General features: G+C 42.2%; 1 protein-coding gene across 4 annotated transcripts in view; it reads right to left on the bottom strand.

Moving 5' to 3' along the window:
* HMGXB4 (HMG-box containing 4) overlaps positions 1-20,983 on the bottom strand; it is a 31,599-nt gene that overhangs the window by 8,147 nt on the left and 2,469 nt on the right. Inside the window, exons 2-8 of one of the 4 annotated variants that reach the window (XM_029206413.1) lie at positions 18,529-18,627; positions 17,732-17,880; positions 17,401-17,479; positions 17,179-17,293; positions 15,660-16,615; positions 1,910-1,991; positions 894-958 (exon numbers count right to left, since the gene is read on the bottom strand). In XM_029206413.1, the coding sequence (XP_029062246.1) occupies positions 894-958; positions 1,910-1,991; positions 15,660-16,615; positions 17,179-17,194 (1,119 nt within the window). In that variant the 5' untranslated portion in view covers positions 17,195-17,293; positions 17,401-17,479; positions 17,732-17,880; positions 18,529-18,627. The remainder of the gene's footprint in view (positions 1-893; positions 959-1,909; positions 1,992-15,659; positions 16,616-17,178; positions 17,294-17,400; positions 17,480-17,731; positions 17,881-18,528; positions 18,628-20,983) is intronic. The other 3 variants (XM_029206411.1, XM_029206412.1, XM_029206414.1) reach the window with 3 other exon arrangements.

Raw genomic sequence — 20,983 nt, 5'->3', positions numbered from 1 at the left:
TTAATGTTAACTTTTAAGCTGGAGGGTCAGTGAACAGGCTTCAGATAGCGGTGACAGTAGTATCTTAGGAGAGGACCACGAATACCCCCCAGTGCTAATGGTCACACTGCAGCATTGATTCTGCGATCACTCTAAGGTTGAAATGTAAAATCACAGAGGAAACATCTGGCTCATCCTAATGTCCATGTGGTTTAAATATTTCTTCTAACCTGCCGGTTGGAAACACCAATACTAGGATAACAATGACATGGAAAACAGAAACTAAAGATAATTGACCTGGGTGAAAAATATATGTTGTTTTCACCCAGACAAGCTGTACCTTAAAAAAGCAAGATGGTAATTCTAATGCCTAGACTACCTTCATATCATCTAATTGGAAAGTGACTGTGATTCGAATATGACTATTTATCATTGTCTTATTAGCTTTGTGACAGGAAGGTTTATTATTTCGTAATGGTTGATGAGGATGATGACCTGGAACCTACTTACCTAGTAAACACTGTCCCATGTTTTTATTATTTGCTGTGACTATCAGGTGGACCACTTTCCTCAGTTCTCAGACCACAGCTGACTAGTAGGTGTTTGTGGTCAAGGCCTCTGACTTTAGATTCTCTTTTAACACGACTCATTGCCCAAGTTACGTCATCTTTTGGCTCAAATGTCAGGTTGTTGGGAAAAAATTAGATGAGGTTAGAAGACAGCCTCCCTGCAGCTAAATCCTCATGTAGAGTGAACTGGCACCAACTACTTTATTGCCCTCTGCTAAACCATTTTCCACCGATTTGTAATTTTTTTTTCTGTGTTCAGTGTTGTTTGGGACGGTGTGTCGGAGGATCACACATTTTGGAAGGCATAAAGCAATGAAAAATGTGTCCATAGTAAACTGTACTCACCAGTTTGTCCTTCTCTGGCAACTGCTTCCACACCTCAGCCAGTTTTTTGCTCAGTTCCCCAAAATCTAGCATAAAAGAGTAAAAAAAAAAAAATAACATAAACAACCCAAAACAGTAAAGGTTTAACCATAAACAAAACAGACGACTGATAGGAGCAAAAACTAGGAAAAGGGTCTTGAAGATCAGATTTAAATAGCACAAGAGTCTTTCAGAAAACCAAACCAAACCCCATCACTTTCCTTGATTCTTTTCTGGAAGGAAGGGGCTGTTTTGGTGGCCGTGAGACAGGCTCAAATTCTCACATGTCTACTCTCTAAGGACTTATTCCTTAAGCATCTTTCTGGTGTCTTTTAATTTGATTCCATGGAACAGGGCTTATCTACTTAAGTTAGAGAAAATATGTTATGGAGAATTTGACTGATTAAGAGATGTTAGAGTTTTACCGAATTTCTGAGAGCTCAGAGACAAAGAAGAATTTCCTTAGAGCAGCTCGGAAGCGATCTTCCAGACGTGTAATGCTGTGCTTCCACATGTAGAGCGAGGTCGTGCTTTATAAAGCACATCTGTGTCTTTCACAGTGCTTCAGTGTGCCTCACAACAACCCTGGTGAGCAGGTTGGGAAGCTAGTTCACACATTGGACAAATGAGATGTGCAGAGGGTACGTGACTTGTCTCAGGCCTGAGGTGTAGTGTGCTTCTCACCTCACTAACTTCCATATAGAGACAAATATGAACAATGTAATATGTCATCTCACTCCGACTCTATACTGAGGGCAGTTTAAGGAAAAGGTCAACTGTAGAACCTTGGAAAGAAACAACTGCGTATTTATGTACTGTGCTTTATGGACGGGGTGAACTAAGACAAAATCTACAGTGACTTGCACAACTGAGGAAAGAAATGAGACTTGTGTTCTTTTCATACTATGGGAATAAGTTTGCCTGCTGACTGGATTAACTGCACTGCTTCAGGGACACAGATGGAAAGTAAAAGCACTAAAGATGAGAAATATTCTTACCTATGCCTGGATGGTCAGCCACAATGGTTACACGATACTCCTTACAGAACACCTGGTAGGCCGACATGTTCTTCTTTTTTGGCTAGTACCACATAAAAATAGAACAGGGTAAGACTTAATTAGAACACAGGTTGAGCGATCTTGCATCTATGGGAACAAAACAAAAAAGATACCTGCACTTTTTCATCAAGAGTGCTAAATTACTAACCAGCTTTCCTAAACACGATAATTAATTTTTAATCCATGTTACTTATGACTCAGAGATGAGTATCAGTTTTACTTTAGAAGGTAAAAACCACATGCTAATTTTAGATTTTTCAGGTTGTTGCAGCTACTTGATAATTATTTGTAACGCTCTTCATCCTTTCTACAAATGTTACATATTTCGGTTAGAATTAAGTGCCAAGAAAATCTTTACCTCTCCTTAGGTGTCTAGTTTTCATCTTCTTTGAAAATAAGAACCACATAATTTCCCTTTGCTTTGGGGCCAGAAAATCAAGAGCTAAATTTTGTTCATATTGTTCCTCTGGTTTTGATTTCTAATCTTAAAATTTTCCTGATCCTGCTTTGACTGTCACTTGTAGTTTATCGTTATTTTATTATTCACATTCTTGTGGTCCAAGGTGAGAAGCAAATAACTGAAGACAATTCTTTGGTACTTAACGTAAGATGAACCTCTTTCACTTCAACAAACTGCTTTGTACTACCTGAAATATGTTTATTCTTCACTTATGACAATTCCAAAAGCAATGCATGATTTTTGAGAAACAAAAACAAAATGAGCTTTTAAAACCAGTTCAATGAGGGATATATAAAACAAAAGATACTATATATTACTATGCATCCCATTTTACAATTATCCATAGACTCAGGAGAAAAGAGTTTTCCTACCTGAAAAGGTGCGTTAGATAGCACCTGTTCAAATCTCTCATTTTGAGGATGAGAAAGGAAACTTAGAAAAATAGTGACTTCCCTGGGTCCTGCAGCTATGCCAGTTATAACACGAGAATGGCTATAGCCTAGCCTGACCTCCAGGGCTATGCATTATGGGCCAAAGAAAAAAAATATGTTGTAACAGAAAAAATTACTTTTCAAAAGAAAAGATTATCCCTTTGTAACCATTATCTAATAAACTGAGATGTCTTCAGTCTGGCTTTCCTTACAACCTCATCTGTAAGTATCAAAACATGATGATCAGTCCTCCATCGCCTCCCAAGATAGTCCTTTCTGGTCCTGTACTTATAATGACATGAACGGTTGGTTGGTGCTTTAAAAGCTACTGGAAACTTCTGTTTGCCTCAAGAATCTGATTTTACAACCAAAACAAACCAACAAACAACACAGTCCTGTCTCGTGACTTCAGAGTTGCACCTTGTTTTTAAATGAAGCCTGATCACACACTTTATTCACCTTAGTTCTTTTTTTAAAAAAAATTATTTATTTATTTTTGGCTGCATTGGGTCTTCGTTGCTGCGCACGGGCTTTCTCTAGTTGTGGTGAGTGGGGGCTACTCTTCATTGCGGTGCACGGGCTTCTCACTGCGGTGGCTTCTCTTGCTGCAGAGCACGGGCTCAAGGTGTGCAGGCTTCAGTAGTTGTGGCACGTGGGCTCAGTAGTTGTGGCTCGCGGGCTCTAGCGCGCAGGCTCAGTAGTTGTGGCGCACGGGCTTAGCTGCTCCACGGCATGTGGGATCTTCTTGGAACAGGGCTTGAACCCGTGTCCCCTGAACTGGCAGGCGGATTCTTAACCACTGCATCACCAAGGAAGCCCTCACCTTAGTTCTTAATGTTGTTTTCATAAAACAACTATCCTCAAAGGCCAAAGACTAGCCAAAACTTATGACAGTAAAAAAGCTGTGTGATGTCTCAGACTTTAATTCCAAAAGGAATTCTGAAACCATTTTTGAAGAATGGAAACAACCCTGAAACGTCTTCCAAAGTAAACTGCTTTGAATGAGATAGCACTTCTTTGGCTACGAAAATTATGCCATGTTTGTTATAAATTTAGCTTCAAAAATTTTAGACTAATCTTTTAAAAACAGCTTATTCATAGGCCTGACATTTGGCCATAAAATAAAACTTGCAAGGAGTTTTAACAATGTTTTCTCAAACATGATATGACTATGAAAAGTCAATGCTCTCTATTCCACAAGGCTATTCTACAGCTATAACATAAAATTGAAACTACCTTTACAAAATTAATCACAACTCTTACCCAATATGTTAGATCCAAATCCACATAGTGAAGAAAGGGGTTCCTCTCATAACTCTTATAAAGGACTTTATTCAATTATGTAGAAAATATACCGGCATTCATTGAGTATCTGTACTGGGTACAGTGAGTAGTTAAGAGGATGAGCTTTTGGAGCCCAGATCTTATTCTAAGGCAGTCAAGCAGCATAAAATAGTGGAAAACATGAAATGTAAAGTTTAAAGGCCCACCATTTTTTCTCACCATTTTAGCTTCACCTTATACTAATTATCTGATCCTGAATAAAACACATGAGAAGTGGATTGCTCTCTGACATGTGATATTTTTTTTAAAAATTTGTTATTTATTTATTTACTTATTTGGCTGTGTCGGGTCTTAGTTGCAGCACGCGGGATCTTCACTGCCATGTGCGGGATCTTCGTTGCAGCATGCGGGATCTTTTAGTGGTGGCATGCAGGATCTTTAGCTGCGGCATGTGGGGATCTAGATCCCTGACCAGGGATCAAACCCGGACCCCCTGCATTGGGAATGCGGAGTCTTAGCCACTGGACCACCAGGGAAGTCCCCTGACATGTGATATTAAAAGTATTTCAATGGCAAAGAAAGAAAAACAGAGACTAAAAAGAAGGAGACTGCAAAGGAAAGAGAAAAGAAGTAACCCACCAAACTAGTCTGCCATTCATTTCTTAATAAATATTTACTGAGCATCCACTATGTGCCAGACATTGGGAATACAGCCAAGAACCAGACACATAACCTAACAGAAAAGACAAATAAATATGTCATAATAAAATGCGACAATATTATAGGGAAACTACTGGGTGGTACAGGAACATGTATTAGGAGCACCTCACAAATTAGGCAATCGAAGAAAGCCTCTGGAGGAAGTGACGTTAAACGTACATTGGAAAGCTGGGTGGAATTAGCCAGGTGAAGAGTGGTTACGGGTGTTCTAGGCTCTTAGAATGGTAACACTCATCAGAGAGAGAAGTAGGAGATGATCTCAGAGAAGCAGGGAGTGCTTAGAGACGGATGCCTTGTAACCTGTATTAAAGAGTATGGACTCCATTGGAAAGAAGTGATGCAAGTATTTTAAGCAGGAAGTCACATGGTCAGGTTGCACGTTAGGACCATGGAGAATGGACTGGAGCAGAGCAACAGCGGAGGCAAGAAGCCCGATGGGGGTCGGGGGTCTGCTGCAGGAGTGCCCGAGAGGGATGATGAAGGCCTACAGCCAAGACAGTGGGGTTGGAGAAAGGCAGATAAATTGAAAGGGAGGGAGAAGTGACAGGATTTATCAGAGATAATGTGAAAAAATGGAAAGAGCCTGGGCTTTGGAGGCTGACAGAGCTAGGTTAGAATCCTGACCATACTATTTACTAGTTACACAAACTGCTTCATTTCCCTGAGCTTTAGTTTCCCTGTCAGTAAAACTTGGTTAATACCATTCCCAGAGGTGGGAATTAATCAGCGTTTGGCACTTCAGTAGGTACTCAGTCATGTTATTTCTGTGGTAGGCAGAATTCCAAGATGGCGCCCAGGATTTCGGCCTCCTGGTGGACACACCCCGTAAAATGCCCTCCCCTTGACTGTGGGCAGAACTGGTGAATATGATGGGGCATCACTCCCGTGATCATGTTATGTTATATGGCAGAAGGGAATTTGCAGATGTAATTAAGGTCCCTAAGTGAGCTGAATCTGAGTGAATCCAAAGGGAGGTTATCCTGAGTGGGCCTGACCTTATCCAGTGGGCCTGACCTTAAAAGAGGTGAGACCCAACAGGAGACACTCTCCTGTTGTTGGCCTTGAACCTGAAGACAACAAGTTGCCATGAGTTTTACAACTGCAAGGGCCTGAATGCTGTCAACAACCTGGAAGAGGACCTCTAGCCTCAGCTAAGAACCCAGTTCTAGCCAACACCTGGATTCAGTCCTGTGAGAGATGGAGCAGAGAACCCAGTGGAGCCCTGTCTGGACTTCTGATCTACAGAATTGTGAGCTAATAGATGGATATTGTTTTGAACTGCTAGATTTGTGGTAATTTGTTATGCCACAATAGGAAAGTTCCTTTCTATTCCCTCTGTATTTTTCAAAATAGAAGTTGTAGCATCCAAAAAGCTAATACAAGATTTTTTAAAAATAGAAATTCTGGTGAGGGAGGATAGAGTGAAATCTTCTGACCTAAATCAGACAAAGAAAATAGCAGCAAGGCCTTTACTTTAAACTTTCGTTTCAGTAGTAAAGGTCCTATTTTTAGCATTCTTCTGGTGAAGTTAGTCATGTTCAGATGCCACACAAGTGAGCTCTGGGTGCTGCATCGCCTTTATTAATTTAGTAGCAGCCTCACATCCCCAAATGCTCTAAGTGATCTAATCCTTTCAAATCCCCCTTTACTGGGCCCAAGATAAAATGAGGTTGCATTACAAAGAAAGGCATGAGTTCATATAAGTTCTGTTTGGCTATGAGAGAGAGACAGAGAGAGGGAGATATGGATTGATTAGTCTGTGTGATTCTGCTCTAAGAACCCATTCCTTGGAGTGTGTGTGACAGCATGAGATCTGCTTTCCCCAGGCAGTTCCTGTATGTCTCCCTCAGTGTGTGTAACTTGCTACCCAAGTGTAATTCTGATGTTTGGAGCTGACATAGTTTAAAAAATAAAATTATGAAAAAAAAATAAATAAAATTATGGCTCTTTAACATGTACCAATGACTTCACCTGGTGAAGAGAGTAAAATCCAGGTGCACTGGGCTGACATTCTGTTGGACTGAGCAACTGCTGGCCTTCATCGTGGAGCCTTCCTAAGGGATTTTCAAGGGAAACTGACAATTTTCACCTTATGTGCTGACCTTAGAACCTAACCATTGTGCTCTAAGATGCAATTTAGGCCTGTGGATCCAAAGTTGGAATTCGAACTTAAGGGTTAAATTTTTTCCAGGGAACAGACATTTTTCTACATTAATAGTTAGAAATAACACAAATAATGGATGATCTCGAGACATCAAAATATTTCCAAGTGACTCTAAATGCAAGGCTAGTAACTGCACCCTAGACTTTCTAGTGCAAGAAAACAGTGTGGCAAGTGAATCACAGTAGTTACATCTGGAATAACATGGGCTCTCCTTTAACAAAATGTTAATATTTTAAAAACTTGGATACTTTATTACTAGCAGCAAATGACTATCAACAAATCCACTTAAGTGTGACTCACAAAGTTGTAATTTTTACAGCCAGAACTTCTTTTTAAATGTTTGAGGATACGTGTCACAATATCAAGACCTTCTAAGAGCAACTCTTTTTTTTTTTTTTTTTTTTGCGGTATGCGGGCCTCTCACTGTTGTGGCCTCTCCCGTTGCGGAGCACAGGCTCCGGACGCGCAGGCTCAGCGGCGATGGCTCACGGGCTCAGCCGCTCCGTGGCATGTGGGATCTTCCCGGACCGGGGCACGAACCCGTGTCCCCTGCATCGGCAGGCGGACTCTCAACCACTGCGCCACCAGGGAAGCCCTAAGAGCAACTTCTTAATGCCCTGTTTAAAGCAGTCACGCTGAATTCTTCGAGATCATAGAACTCTTTGAGAAACGGATAGAAATCCCTCTTCAAGCCCATCTATGAACCTATAGCTTAGATTTAAGAACCTATTTTAGTTTAAAAACCTATTTTAAAGGATAAAACATCTGGGAATTAAGGCAAAACATCATTTATGAATCTTCAAAATAAAACTTGGCTTTCTTCTGCTGATGACAGGAACCCAATCTCTTCATTGATGTTAATACTGTGTAGGAGACACTGTTACCAAGGCTTTACCTATAGAAACTCATTTAACCGACCCAGCAACCCTACGAGGTAAGTTCCATCATTCCTGCCATTTTAAAGATGAGAAACAGATCCAGAGTCATTTACCCAGGGAGTCGCAGGGCCACCATCTGATGCTCTTCTGAACTAACTTGACTCAGATCCCTAAATGCGATCTGGCTAAAGGAAAGGGTGACAGAGCAGTAAAGTTTTCACACCAAAGCTTTTATTTTAACCATTCTGAATGGGAATCTATTTCTGCTCTCTCTTATAATACACCACTGAATATAATTTAAACATTCTTTCTGGGTCCTGTAATCAGAAAAATCTGGGTTCAAATTCCCGTGCTGCCACTAAACAGGTGTGCATCCTGGGGCAGGTTATTTCACTTTGAGCTTATTTCTGTGAAATGGACAGGATAATACCTACATCTCATTGGGCTCCTGTGAAAATTCACCAATACACCATAGATAAAAAACGTAGTGCAGTGCTTAGAACATATGAACAACTCAGTAAGTATAGCTCTTATTATTATTTTAATTTACTAAAGCCCGCTTCCTGCCTTCCACATGGTCACTTTTAACCTGCTGGTTGGACCTCCTGTGGTTCTCTGAACACCCTATGCCCTCTTGGGCCTTCACATGCATTTCCACTCCCTGACTGGAATACCTATTTGGCCTTAAGTTTCAGTTCAGGGCTGCCTCCCCCTGAAAGCTTCTTGGACACCCACAGGCTTTCCCTGGCACTCTGCACCCACCTCTGCTGAGGTTCAACACTCTGAATGCTTTCCAACCCCTTACTACACACGGAGCTCTTTGAGAGCTAACACTGTACCTGATTCAGTGCCTGGCACAATGTAAGTGCAGAATAAATATGTACTGAATACATAACAAAGTCTCAGAATTGTGTGTGAAAAGGCCAGTACGCACATTCATTTGTGTTACCTCGTCTGCTTTTCACAACACCCTCGTAGGTGAAGTTCTATGAAGAAAACAACGGGGTCAGAGTGGTCCCGACTCCCCTCCAGCTGATGTTCCTTTCCCCAGTGCCCACGACGTGCTCCAAGGAGCTGTAGGAAACTTGCTCTATAACATCTGCTTTTGGTCCTTAGAGACCCTGTTTTCTTTCTGGTTCTTAACTGCTTTCCAAATAGGTGACAGCTACAGAGTTTGCTTCCTAAAAGGTGGATGTTAATATTAAAAAGCAAAAGAAAACATAAACAAGAGCCCTTTTGCTTAGTCGAATATGTGAAATGAGTGGTTGAAAAAAAACTTTTAAAAAGATGTTTTCAAGTATATTTTATATTTCCGAAGAACGTGGGATGAAAGCAACAGTCGTTGTTAACAGCAGCTACTGACTGAGCCCTGCCCTGTGTGTGCCAAGCGTGCTACATGTACACCTAATTTAATCTAAATAACCCCATTTCACAAGTGAGCAGAGAAGCGAGGAAGCAATCTCAAGAGAACAAGGCTAGTAAGTAGCAACAAGAACAAGAACCAAGTCTGTTGAACTCGAGTCCAAGCTTTCCGCCCCTTCATTTCAACATCTGTGTGCTTCCATAGGACAAATCTCAGACACCAGTGCACCATGTCAGTCTCCCTTACCCTAGAACCTACTTTTAGCTTTGTCAAAGACTGGTTGTGGCACCGGGTAACCGTCTCTTAAGTTTTAGAAAGGCATGTGCTACAGTGGAAAGAGTACAGCCTTGGGGTTAAAGAACCTCCATTAAATTTCTGGCTCCATGTCTTTTCTTCTCAGTTTCCTCCTCTGTGAAAGGGGGCTAACAATACCTGTCAGTCAAGACCCCTATGTGTGCAAAAATGCCTCAGAGAGCCTGGCACATAGCAGGCTTTCAGAGATGGTACCTCCTGATTTGTACCACTTATCGCTACTGTTATTCAGCGTCAGTCTTAACAGAGGGAGAATTTATGTAACACCATGACAAGTCTAGTTATCTCTCAGAATTTAACTTTTTCTTTTAAAATTTATTTATTTTGGCTGCGTTGGGTCTTTGTTTCTGTGCGAGGGCTTTCTCTAGTTGCAGCGAGCGGGGTCCACTCTTCATCGCGGTGCGCGGGCCTCTCACTATCGCAGCCTCTCTTGTTGAGGAGCACAGGCTCCAGACGCGCAGGCTCAACAGTTGTGGCTCACGGGGCCAGCTGCTCCGCGGCATGTGGGATCGTCCCAGACCAGGGCTTGAACCCGTGTCCCCTGCACTAGCAGGCAGACTCTCAACCACTGCACCACCAGGGAAGCCCTATCTCTCAGAATTTAGTTTATTAGTAGATCGACAGCAATGTCTGAGTGTGCCAGGCACTAGGCCACTGGGCCAGGCTTCATTTGCTTAGAGGAAATGAGAACATTCTGGAAACATACAGGTAAGTGAAGGCATTCCTCTGAAGTGGCAACGTCACAGATTTTAGTTTGAGTGGGAGTGAATGGGCTTTTACTGATTTAGTAAAACCCAAAGTAAGGTATTTCTGAAATGTTACCATATCCTGCTCCTCCAACATAAACCAAAAGATCCCCACTCCAACGGGATGGTCTTAAAGCGGAAACAATCATCAAGGTATCACCATATGATTTCTCTCTCCTCCTGGAAAGCAGGATTCAACAACAAAGAAACAAACAGGCAAACAGAAAAGCTAAAAAAGCACTCCCTAAATGAAACTCCACACTGAAAGTGTCACCATTCACAGGGGAGATAGTCCAATCTCCCTTCTTTGTATCAGTCAAAATTCTCCAGGAAGAGTCCCCCACTGCTGCCTTCGCTTCTCACTCTCGTGTGAACTCTGCCAGCCTGTATTCCATTCTCCCCACTACACCTGAACTCCTTCTCAAGCATGAGACCAATCTGTTCTTGAAACTGTCTTCATCCCTCTGCGATGCTAAGCCCTCTCAGTGTCTCCTCCAGCACCACGGCCCCTCTTCCAACCCTGGTTTCAGGTGGTCCACTGAACTCTAGGTCTTGCATTTCCACTGCTCCCTGGAAAGTCTACTGAGATGATGACTGTAACAACTAACGTGTATTGAATGTTATTTAGCTAATGTGCCGAACACTGTGCAAAGCCAAGGTTCCCAAACTTTGTTGGTTCATGGTTCCTGTGTGGGTCTTCACGTGGTACGTGCTTTTTATCACAGCAATCACTGAAAGGAATGGAACATAAAAAGACGTTGAAACTGTGAATTACTTTGCGCTAGTAGTTCATGAGGTACCTGACAGATGGCAAGTATGACTGTTTTTTCTGAAATTCTAATGTTGAAAAAATCTAGTGGTGCCACTGTGAGTCTGCTGTGGCGCCCCAGAGGGCCTTGGCACACTGAGGCCCTGAACACCTTTCCATGTATTACCTCACTGAACCTTTAACAACCCTCCCAGGTAGGTCTATCATCATCCCCACTTGTAGATGGAGAAGTCATGCAACTTGTCCAACATCGCATAGCTTCGAAGTGGCAGAGCCAGGAATGCAGCCCAAGGGGTCTGGCTCCATAGCCACGCTCTTAACCACTTAGCTATGCTGAATCTCTAGATGCTTATATCTTGGAATCTAAACCTAACTTTTCTTCTTCTCCCAAACCAGCCATTCTCTTGCTTCTCTATTTGCATTGCAGTCTTGGTCACAGATTCTAGGGTAGAAAGGGCACACAGAGGCCTCCTGCATTTCCACCAGTGGGCTCTCTGTGTGTGCTCACTGCAGGCCGAGGGAATGCTATTCCTGAAACCTTCCTTTCTATCTCTAGGTGGACTTTCAGATACTATTTTTTTTTTTTGGCCGCACTGCTCAGATTGCAGGATCTTAGTTCCCCAGCCAGGGATTGAACCCGTGCCCGTTGCAGTGGAAGCGCAGAGTCCTAACCACTGGACTGCCAGGGAATTCCCTCAGATAGTTCTTTTTTTATACTGAAACAAAACCCAGGATTTAAAATTTTTCTTTATTTCTTTGGAAAGGATTTTTTTTAAATCTCCATGGAAATTTTCATGCACAGGTCAGGTTTAAAAAACATGGTGTGGGCTTCCCTGGTGGCGCAGTGGTTGAGAGTCCGCCTGCCGATGCAGGGGACATGGGTTCATGCCCCGGTCTGGGAAGATCCCACATGCCGCGGAGCGGCTGGGCCCCTGAGCCATGGCTGCTGAGCCTGCACGTCCGGAGCCTGTGCTCCACAACAGGAGAGGCCCCAACAGTGAGAGGCCCGCGTACCGCCAAAAAACAAAAACAAAAATAAAACCATGGTGTATGTCCCATAAATAATCTGTTGGCTAAATAAATGATTACATTCAAAGTATCAGGTTTCAGGTTTGGACAGTCACAGTCAAATACTGATTCATAGTAAGATTTTTTGCTATAAACTGAAATTCACTTTTCACTAGCAACTGCTAGCTGCATGGGGGAATTATATATAAGTCCCTACCCTTGAGGAGATTATAATTTTATCTTGCAAGCCACCCAGGTTCAAAACCTTAAGGGACATTTATATACTCATTTATGTATCTGGCTCCGCAGAGCCAAGCCCAGCTGCTAGATCTTGTCAGTTTTTTCTTCAGAGTCTTTCTTGAATCTGTCTCTTCAATTTTATTTCTATCAGGCTTTCATTACTGACCTCCGACTATAATAACCTCCTGGGTGATCTGCCACAAGTCTCTCCTCGGTCTAAGTCACCAGGTAAAGCTTCATCATTTTATTCTTAAATTATCATTTACAGCATATTTAAACTCTGCTCATAACCCCAAAGTGCCCATGGCCAAATCCCTTACTTTGGCATTCAAGATTCTTTACCATTTGCTTACAACCTACCTTTTCGATGCTATGTTTTCATCCACATATTCATTCGACATGTGTCACAAAATGCTTACCAAGGACACCGAGGAGTTGAAGGTAATAACATCAAGGTGGCTGAGAGTCCCTAAGGAACTAAAACGCCCTCAAGGCGTCTTCAGTAGGGGAAATCGAATATATACAAAGATGAATCCAATATAAGGAAGACAACAAGTGTAGTAACTTCCCATAGCAAGGGTGTTATGGGAATTCAGAAGTTAATTATAACTGGAGAGTCAGGATGTCTTAGAGGAGGTGGCATTTGATCGCATTTTGAAGGGAAGGCAGGCCTTCAATATGTGAAGGAGAAAAAACAAGGGGAAGAAGGTCACTGCAAAATACCATCCAAGGAGTGGAGCTAAGACGGTAAGGAACAAGTATGGTCCCCACACAGTACACGCAAAGCAGGCTAACAGGAGGTAAGGCTGAAGAGGGAAGTTTCGGGCTAAATCACAATTATGAATGCTTGGTCAAGGGTTTGGACTTTGATACTTATTCATTCAAGAAGTATTTACTGACTTTCTACGATGGGCCAGACTGTGGGTTATGTACCAGGGACAGAGTAGACAGCAAGACAGACATGATCCCGGTCCTCCTGGAGCTTATGGGTCTAACATAAAGGCAGTAAGGATGCTCTGAGGATGTTGAACAGACAACTGTCATCATCAAAGTGGTCCTTAAGTTCATTCTGGCATCAGAGTAAGATGAATTTTGCATGGGGGAAGAAATGGAAAGGGGGCCATTTATTACTACATTAAGTAGTAATGTACTTAATGAGAGGGATGAGGGAGGGATGAGGCAGTGGTGATAGAGGGCATAAGGGTGTGGAAGTTATTAAGGAGGAAGAGTATCAGGCCCAACAGCTGAGCGGAAATAGTGGCGGGTGTGGGCAGGGAAGAGGGAAATGTAAAAGTGAACCATAAGGTTGGAAAAAAATCAGAACAGTGGTTGGTTTTAGGGGTGGGAATTGACTGAGAAAGGGTATGAGAAACATTACTGGGTATCTGTGATGAGGGTAATAGCTGTATCTTGATAGAGGTTTGGTCACACAGGTGTGTGAACTTATCAAAACTCATCAGGTGGTATACTTAACATCTGTGCATTTTACCATATGTGAATTTTACCTAAAAAAAGCCCAGAAAACAAGTATTGAGCTGAAGTTAATGATATGCAAGCTGAAGTGTTTAGGGGTGTGTATGTGATACCTACAACTTACTTTAAGATACATTAACAAAGATAAGATGAATTGATGGATGGACGGATGGATGATAAAGCAAACAGCAAAATGTTAACTGAAGAATCTTAATGGGTGGCATATGTACAATTCTTTCAATACTTTCTGTTTGAAAAATTTCATAATGAAGTACTGAGAAAAATAATCAGCATATAGTTTTTAGTTTGGATTGACTGGTAGGACATGCGGACTACAGAAGGAGATGGAGGAGGAGATGCACGTTTAAGGGTCTGGATGATGAGCTCCATTAGTGACACATGGCTCTGAGGTAGCCAAGGCATCCAGGAAGAAATATTTATCAGACAGTTGGAAACATAGGACTAGAGTTCAGCTGTTTTGTTACGTTGCTTCCTAAACATCTCTCTGCCTCCATGTGTTCCCTTCTGCTGACAACCCTTTTCTTCTTTAGAGCTTTCTCTGACCACCCTGCCCTCCTCACATTTAGCACTGTAAGATTAGTTTACGGCATTATCATGTATCACTAGAATGGAAATTCTTGGAATAAACAGACTCTTACACAGGATATGTACTATTTCATGAAACAATTTTGGAATAAACAATGAATAAAACCCACCCTAGTATTGGACTGTTCAGTTCTTGATGCTCACACTGATTCTTAGCTCAGAAGGTACAGTTAAAAAAAAAACAAGATACAGCTTTTTCTTTCTGATCTGTACACTTGCTTAAAAGGCACTCCTACTAGTGGAGAAAATCACTTATGACTCAATTATAGACTGAAATGAAATCGCCAATCCCATATTCTTAATATATTTGCTTTTCTCTTTCTTAGCTGCCTTTCTTTCAGATTTTACCTGACATTTAACTTTGCAGAGCAAAGGAAGAAAATGGTTGTCCTTAGGTGGCAAAACTATGATTTTTTTTCTTTCTACTATTCTGAATTTCTAAATTTCTAGAAAAATAATATATTACTTTGGTAATCTGGGGAAAAAGTTTATCTTTTAAAGGAAACCTGTAATGACACAGTCATCAGCCCCTGTACTGTAGTACAACTGCTAGAAAATTTCTTGAGTTGTGAGAAAGAAATCAAACCAAGGCGGCTGATCTCTCATTCCCGTCTCCTCAACAACAGTGAGCTCACTGAGGTTCAAGAGCTGTGTCCTCCTGGCCCTCTTTCCACCTCTTAACTCCTATGGTAGCACTGGGCTTGGCACACAGGAAGCACTCAAATGGTGAGAGCACACACGTTGGACACTAAAAAGAATACCAGAAAGTAGCCAACACCAGTTCGTGGGAAGCCGTTAGCTTATTTTGTTAATCGGTCATCATTCTAATTTTTTTTTCCATCATTCTAATTTTGAAAATCTATTTTTCACAACGAACTCACAGAATGAATACGTTTTTATATCTCTCAACTGCCTCAGCCAGACAGCGCTGCTGAGTGAAAGAAATTGGGTTTGGCTCCTTCTGTGAATTTTAAGGGCCAGTTAGAATAAGCCTCTGTATTTCTAAACCTATGCTTGGCACGGTGGGAGAACAACTCTATCAAGAAAACCCATGAATAATTAAGGTCGCTCCTATTTTTGTACCATTGGCAATATTTTCTACTTTATATCATTCCAGCAGGTTTACCTTGCTACATTCCCAGCGGTTCATCTGCTTAATTCCAAGTCCTCTTACTACTGTCAAGGAAAAACCTGCTTCACCTCCTACAGTGCATCATACTTTAAAAAATGCCTTACCTTTTCTCCTCTGTCCCTCTCTTTGTCCTTCTCCTCTCTCTTCTTTTTTTTCTCACTGTGCCCATCTGTGTGGAGGCCAGGAAGCGGTGGGGGAGGGGCGGCTGCTCCAGTGTACGGGATGCTGGGCGGAGGGCCGGGGGGCGCTGGGACCTCTCCCACTGCTGCAGCGGGAAGTCCCGAACTTCTCTTGGACTTGGAGTGTCGCCTCTCTTTATGCTTCTCCTTGTCCTTCTTCTTCTTGCTCTTCTTTGACTTCTTTTTCTTCTTGATTTCCCGGTAAGAATCATCGATCACTAACTCCCCTGCCTCTAGCTCCCCGCCAGAGGAGGAGTCTGATTCTACTAGAATAGGTTCAAGCCCTGAAAGATCAAGGTTAGCACTGTGGGATTCTGGGAACTGGGAGGCATCAGACCCACAGCCTTCAGGGCCAGGAGACGAACGTGAGTCTGAGGATGACTTGTGCTTCTTCCGGGCTGTTTTCAGAAAGCTCTGTAACTCATGTCCTAGGAGTAAAGCACCTTGCTCATCCCGAGCTGACTTCTTAGAGGATTTTTTCACAGTTGCTTGTTGAGAGGGGTACTGAAAAGACTCCTCATCAACTGAGCTGCTTCCCTTCTCCTTTGGTGAGAGAATAAGTTTCATCTTTAACCCATCAGGCTCACGAAGGGTCAGCGTCTCTGTGTTCACATAGAGTGGTTTCATTTTTTTGGATTTGTGGGAACCACCATCCTCCAGGGACAGCTCCCCACTGCTTCCGCTGACTTTCTTCCTGTGGTGTTCCTTTTTACTCTCTGAATGGCTTGAAGAACTGGAGGACTTTTCTCCTGTCTTTTTGGAAGGCTTGGTGCCTGTTGCCAAAGGGGAAGTGATCGCTTTCAACAGGTCCATAGCTGTATCAGTAGATTGCGGGCTAGACTTTTTCTTTTTCTTCTGTGACGACTCCAAAGACGAAATATCTAGAAATAATCAAGAGAAGTAATTGTCCATTTGACAAAGCAACTTCCAGCAAGTTTCCTCTCTCACCAAAAACACCCAACTAAGATGAGGAAGAGGCTAACAGGAATGATTGGAGGGGAGGCCCTTCAACTGATTCCAAACATTCAGAGATGATGCTCATGTGCTTCTTGGCTTGGTAGATTCTGCCTCTGACCCTGGAGACAGTTCTTGCCACTCAAGTTGTTTTTCTTCACTGAGTCTTCACAAGCAACCAAAGAGAGCATACCCAGAAGAATGGACCATAGCTGCAGGATTACGAGTAGTTACAATTTAGATTACACTGAAGACAAAGCATCATTTGTTCCTGTGTTCAGGACAAATCCATTCTAGGAAAGAGTTAGTCTTGTCAGCTATGTGCACAATATAGCTAAGAAAAACTGGTCTTGTGAGTGGATACGCGCTGGATTGAGAAGTAACCCACAGGTGCAGGCCAGAGGGCCCAGGACTACATATGGCAAAAGGGATGCTAGACAGCAATGGGCACAAGATAAGTGGATGATTGAGGGGAGAAGGAACCTGGTACCTGGTGTATCACACATGAAGACTGTTCTTCTATGCTGAATCCTCCAAAATACCAGCCCTCCACCTCTCTCCTCCTTCACACTGGTTTATCGGCACTCAGAACAAGAACCACTGTCCTGTTAAATAGGCCACTGAGTCAGCAACATCTGGATCCCTTTCCCCTACCCCGACTCCAAGAACCAGTGATGTGTTTCTCCCACCTGTTGCCCCCTCCCATCCTTACCTCCATAGTAGTAATCATCAGAGGAGTGCTTCCTCTTTTTCTTGTGCGTGTCCGTCCCCAAGAAGTAAAGTTCACTATCCTAGAATGGAAGAGGAAGAAGAACTGAGCAATGGATAAGATGATGAGGCAAAGGCAGTTTGGAACCAATGTTGTTTTCTGATGATTTCTGACTTTGGAAAATAAAGTAAAACACAGGAAATAGTGAAAATAGATGTGAATGATGTTTATTTTTCTTTTTAAATGTTTTTCAAAGAAACCTCTTTCTTCAAATACTAGGAAACATGATACGAAATAGTTTAAAACTTTCCTAATTCAAATGTTTAGAATTTACCTTCAACTTCTTCTTGGAAGAATTCCTGACCTGAGCAGCGATTTCTTCCTCTTCCCTTAAAAAATCTTTGTAAGAACGTTTCTTTTCTCGTTGGCTTCGGCCAGCAGCTAGCCCTATGTCCTCAAAGCTGTGATCACCATCAAAGCAATCTGAGAAGCACAGGTTCATTTGGGAAAGGAAATGAGAAAGTCAAGTAAGTCACAACCAAATCGCCACACATGAAATGCAATAGTCCCTTCACTTCCAAATTAGAATCATGTTATTTGGTAAGTCCACTGGAACACAGGGCTAGATCCAAGGGGACAAGAATATGTCTTGATGACTTGGCTGCAAATACAGGAATCAAACATGAAGAAACAATGCTTCCACGCTATGCAAAGGCCCAAGGTGCATCCTTAGACATGGTTTCTTAGTTGTGATTTGGCAGGTGGACACAGACTTGCAGAGGTAAGGCTGAAAAGAATAAGGATTCATGTGCTGTGCTGCTCTGTGGGTGTCCACTGTGTGATTCCTATCCTCAGACTCCTGCACACTGGAGCTGGCAAGGACCACGAGTGCTGCAGGGGATCACCCCAATAGACTACAGAGACTTATGGTTCGGACTCTTGTGTTGGAACCCTGTCCTGGTTTTCGTTTCCATGGGCCCAGTCTGGGGATGACGTGGAGTTTTACTAGTGCTCTGGATCATCACTTGGGAGTCCAGGCTGTGATGGCCAGTCCTGGTCTCTATGTCCATGGGCTGCAAGGATTGAAGAGGACACCCCCTTTGGAATGCTTCTCAGGTTAAGGGGTCATACCTTCTTTCTTCACGGAGTCATCATAAGCCATGGCGGTCCTGCCGGGCCTTTGAGAATGGGTCCCTGTGTCCAGGCTCCTTCCCGTCTACAGGACCAGGTCTGAGAAACAAAGAAGGAAAACCCTCCTGTAATGCGAAATCACTGTGGAGAAGCAACCTTCCAGATGGAAATGTGTAGTGATCCAAGGGCAGACTGGAAGGGCAGCAAGGAATAAAGGAGTGTCTTGTCACCTCCTCTTTCTCTTTGTAAATATACTAGGGATGAAGCTGTAGGAAGTGCATTAGGCTTAATTTGATTTGATTCATGAATTAAAGCTGTTGTTTGGGGAAGTATATAAAACACCTCCTATTTAAAAAAACACTTCAAGATTAATGAGAACTTCTGACATGCCAACAGGTCTGACAACACTGAGACAGGGTGAAAACCGACATTAAGTCAGAGGGATAGGTTCAATCACGGTTACAAAATGCACAGATAAAGCAGGATGCAGAGGAAGACAGGTTATACCATGCATTCGAGACCACAAAATCCTACCATTTGAATCGGTGAAAGGCTAAAATCTATTGTATTGCAATTTAAACAGAACTGATGAGAACATGATAGTGACATTAAAGATCTTGAGAGCATAATTTTTTGGTATGCATTTTGTTGGCTCTCTGAATTTGCTCAAAATCAGAGAAGTGTAAAAGTAGGCACACTTCTTATATTAGTTGCCCACAGACAGCTTTCAACTCTATCAAGCCTTTCTTAAAGGCTATAGGTGAAAATAAGGAGGAATTGTCATCTGTCCACTGGTGATGAAATTTTTATCATTATTAAGATTTTCACTGATTTGAAGAACTACTAAAATTTAAATGCCGTAAATATTGTCTTAAATTTGTTAAATTTTTTTTTTTTTTTTTGCGGTAGGCGGGCCTCTCACTGTTGTGGCCTCTCCTGTTGTGGTGTTGTGGAGCACAGGCTCCGGACGCGCAGGCTCAGCGGCCACGGCTCACGGGCCCAGCCGCTCCGCGGCATGTGGAATCTTCCTGGACTGGGGCACGAACCCGTGTCCCCTGCATTGGCAGGCGGACTCTCAACCACTGTGCCACCAGGGGGGCCCTAAAATTAATTTTTTGGCATTCAAGTTTATACGTCCATTTTGACTTTGAAGATGACAAGCCATGAACTGCACTCAAAGGTAAAGTTCTTCAAATAATTTTAGGACAGGCAATGTCACAATTCCCACAGGAAAAGTTTTTTCAGGAAATTTAAAAATTATTTACTAAATATATTGAAAATGTCCTCATTCAGTTAGTGAAATGCTTAAAAGTTGATCTGACTGGTTATTTACTTAAATTTTATTTTACCTTCACCACTATAGTGGGGTTTAGAAATGCTGAAGGACACTTCAATGAGACATTGCCAGTCCCTTCAGGAAGGTATGGGTAATAGTGAAGTATGTAACTTATGGGAAAGAAAAGATGAATTAACAAGGGAAAATTTCATAAGAGTTACATTTAAAATAAACCAAAAGAAAAAAGGCCTATTTGCACAAGTCAGATAAGATACAAGGGACAGATAACGCCTAAGTTGAAAACAGAAAGAGAAGTATTACCAAGAATGATTTACAAGTCAGATTCAGAAACATAAAAAGCATTTCTCCACTTCCCTAAGAAGTGGAATGAATGAACTTGGTCAAGGTAAGAGTGAAGAAATGAACTGGGTTATTTTACAGGTAATTGGAGAACTATTTACTCAAAGGGCTTTTCACAGGAAATGAAGGTGATATGAGGTCAGGTCTCATGTAGAAACTACGAGGAGGCAAGATACTTAATATAGCCAGTTTTTCATGTTCCAGCATTAGGCATTAAACTTTCCCAAATAGAAATTACTGTCATCCCCTGTCCACCCAAGTGGTGTAACTCCACAAGGGGTTGGGGAGGGGGATCATCATAGGGAATTATATCCATTCACTTAAAAATAGTACATCCACTCACTAGCACTAAAGTAGTGAGCTTATTAGAAGAGTATATGGATCCCATTAATCTTCATAGGCCGATAATGCCAAGAAATACCACATCTTGAGACCTCAGCTTAAATGTTTTTCATGATAAATGGAGTTTGGCAAAGAACATTTGAGAAATAATGGGCAAAAAATCTTAAATATTCAACATCATCAGTGTGTCCACCAATCTGTTGTCAACAACAAAATGCTCTTCTGTATGATGCAAAGGCAGGTCCTGAGACTTATAACCAGGCCTTCCCTTTGGTAACATCAAAACTAACATAAAACAGAGCTGAACAACGAACAGTCAGAATAGGAGTTAAGTACCTCTGAAGACAGTATGAGAAAGAAAACAATGATGTCACTGGCCTGTGAAAAAGTGCTCATGGTCTCATAACTGACTGCTTTGAAAAACAGCCAGTGGGTGAAAAAATTGTAAAAGGGAACAGAAAATTAGGAGCTGATCCT

The sequence above is a fragment of the Monodon monoceros genome, unplaced genomic scaffold (genome assembly GCF_005190385.1).
Source record: "Monodon monoceros isolate NGI ecotype Baffin Bay Population unplaced genomic scaffold, NGI_Narwhal_1 Super_Scaffold_6, whole genome shotgun sequence".
In the NCBI taxonomy this organism is placed as follows: Eukaryota; Metazoa; Chordata; class Mammalia; order Artiodactyla; family Monodontidae; genus Monodon; species Monodon monoceros.
Note: the sequence above shows the minus strand (reverse complement) of the source record. Positions and strands in the feature narration are given on the sequence as shown.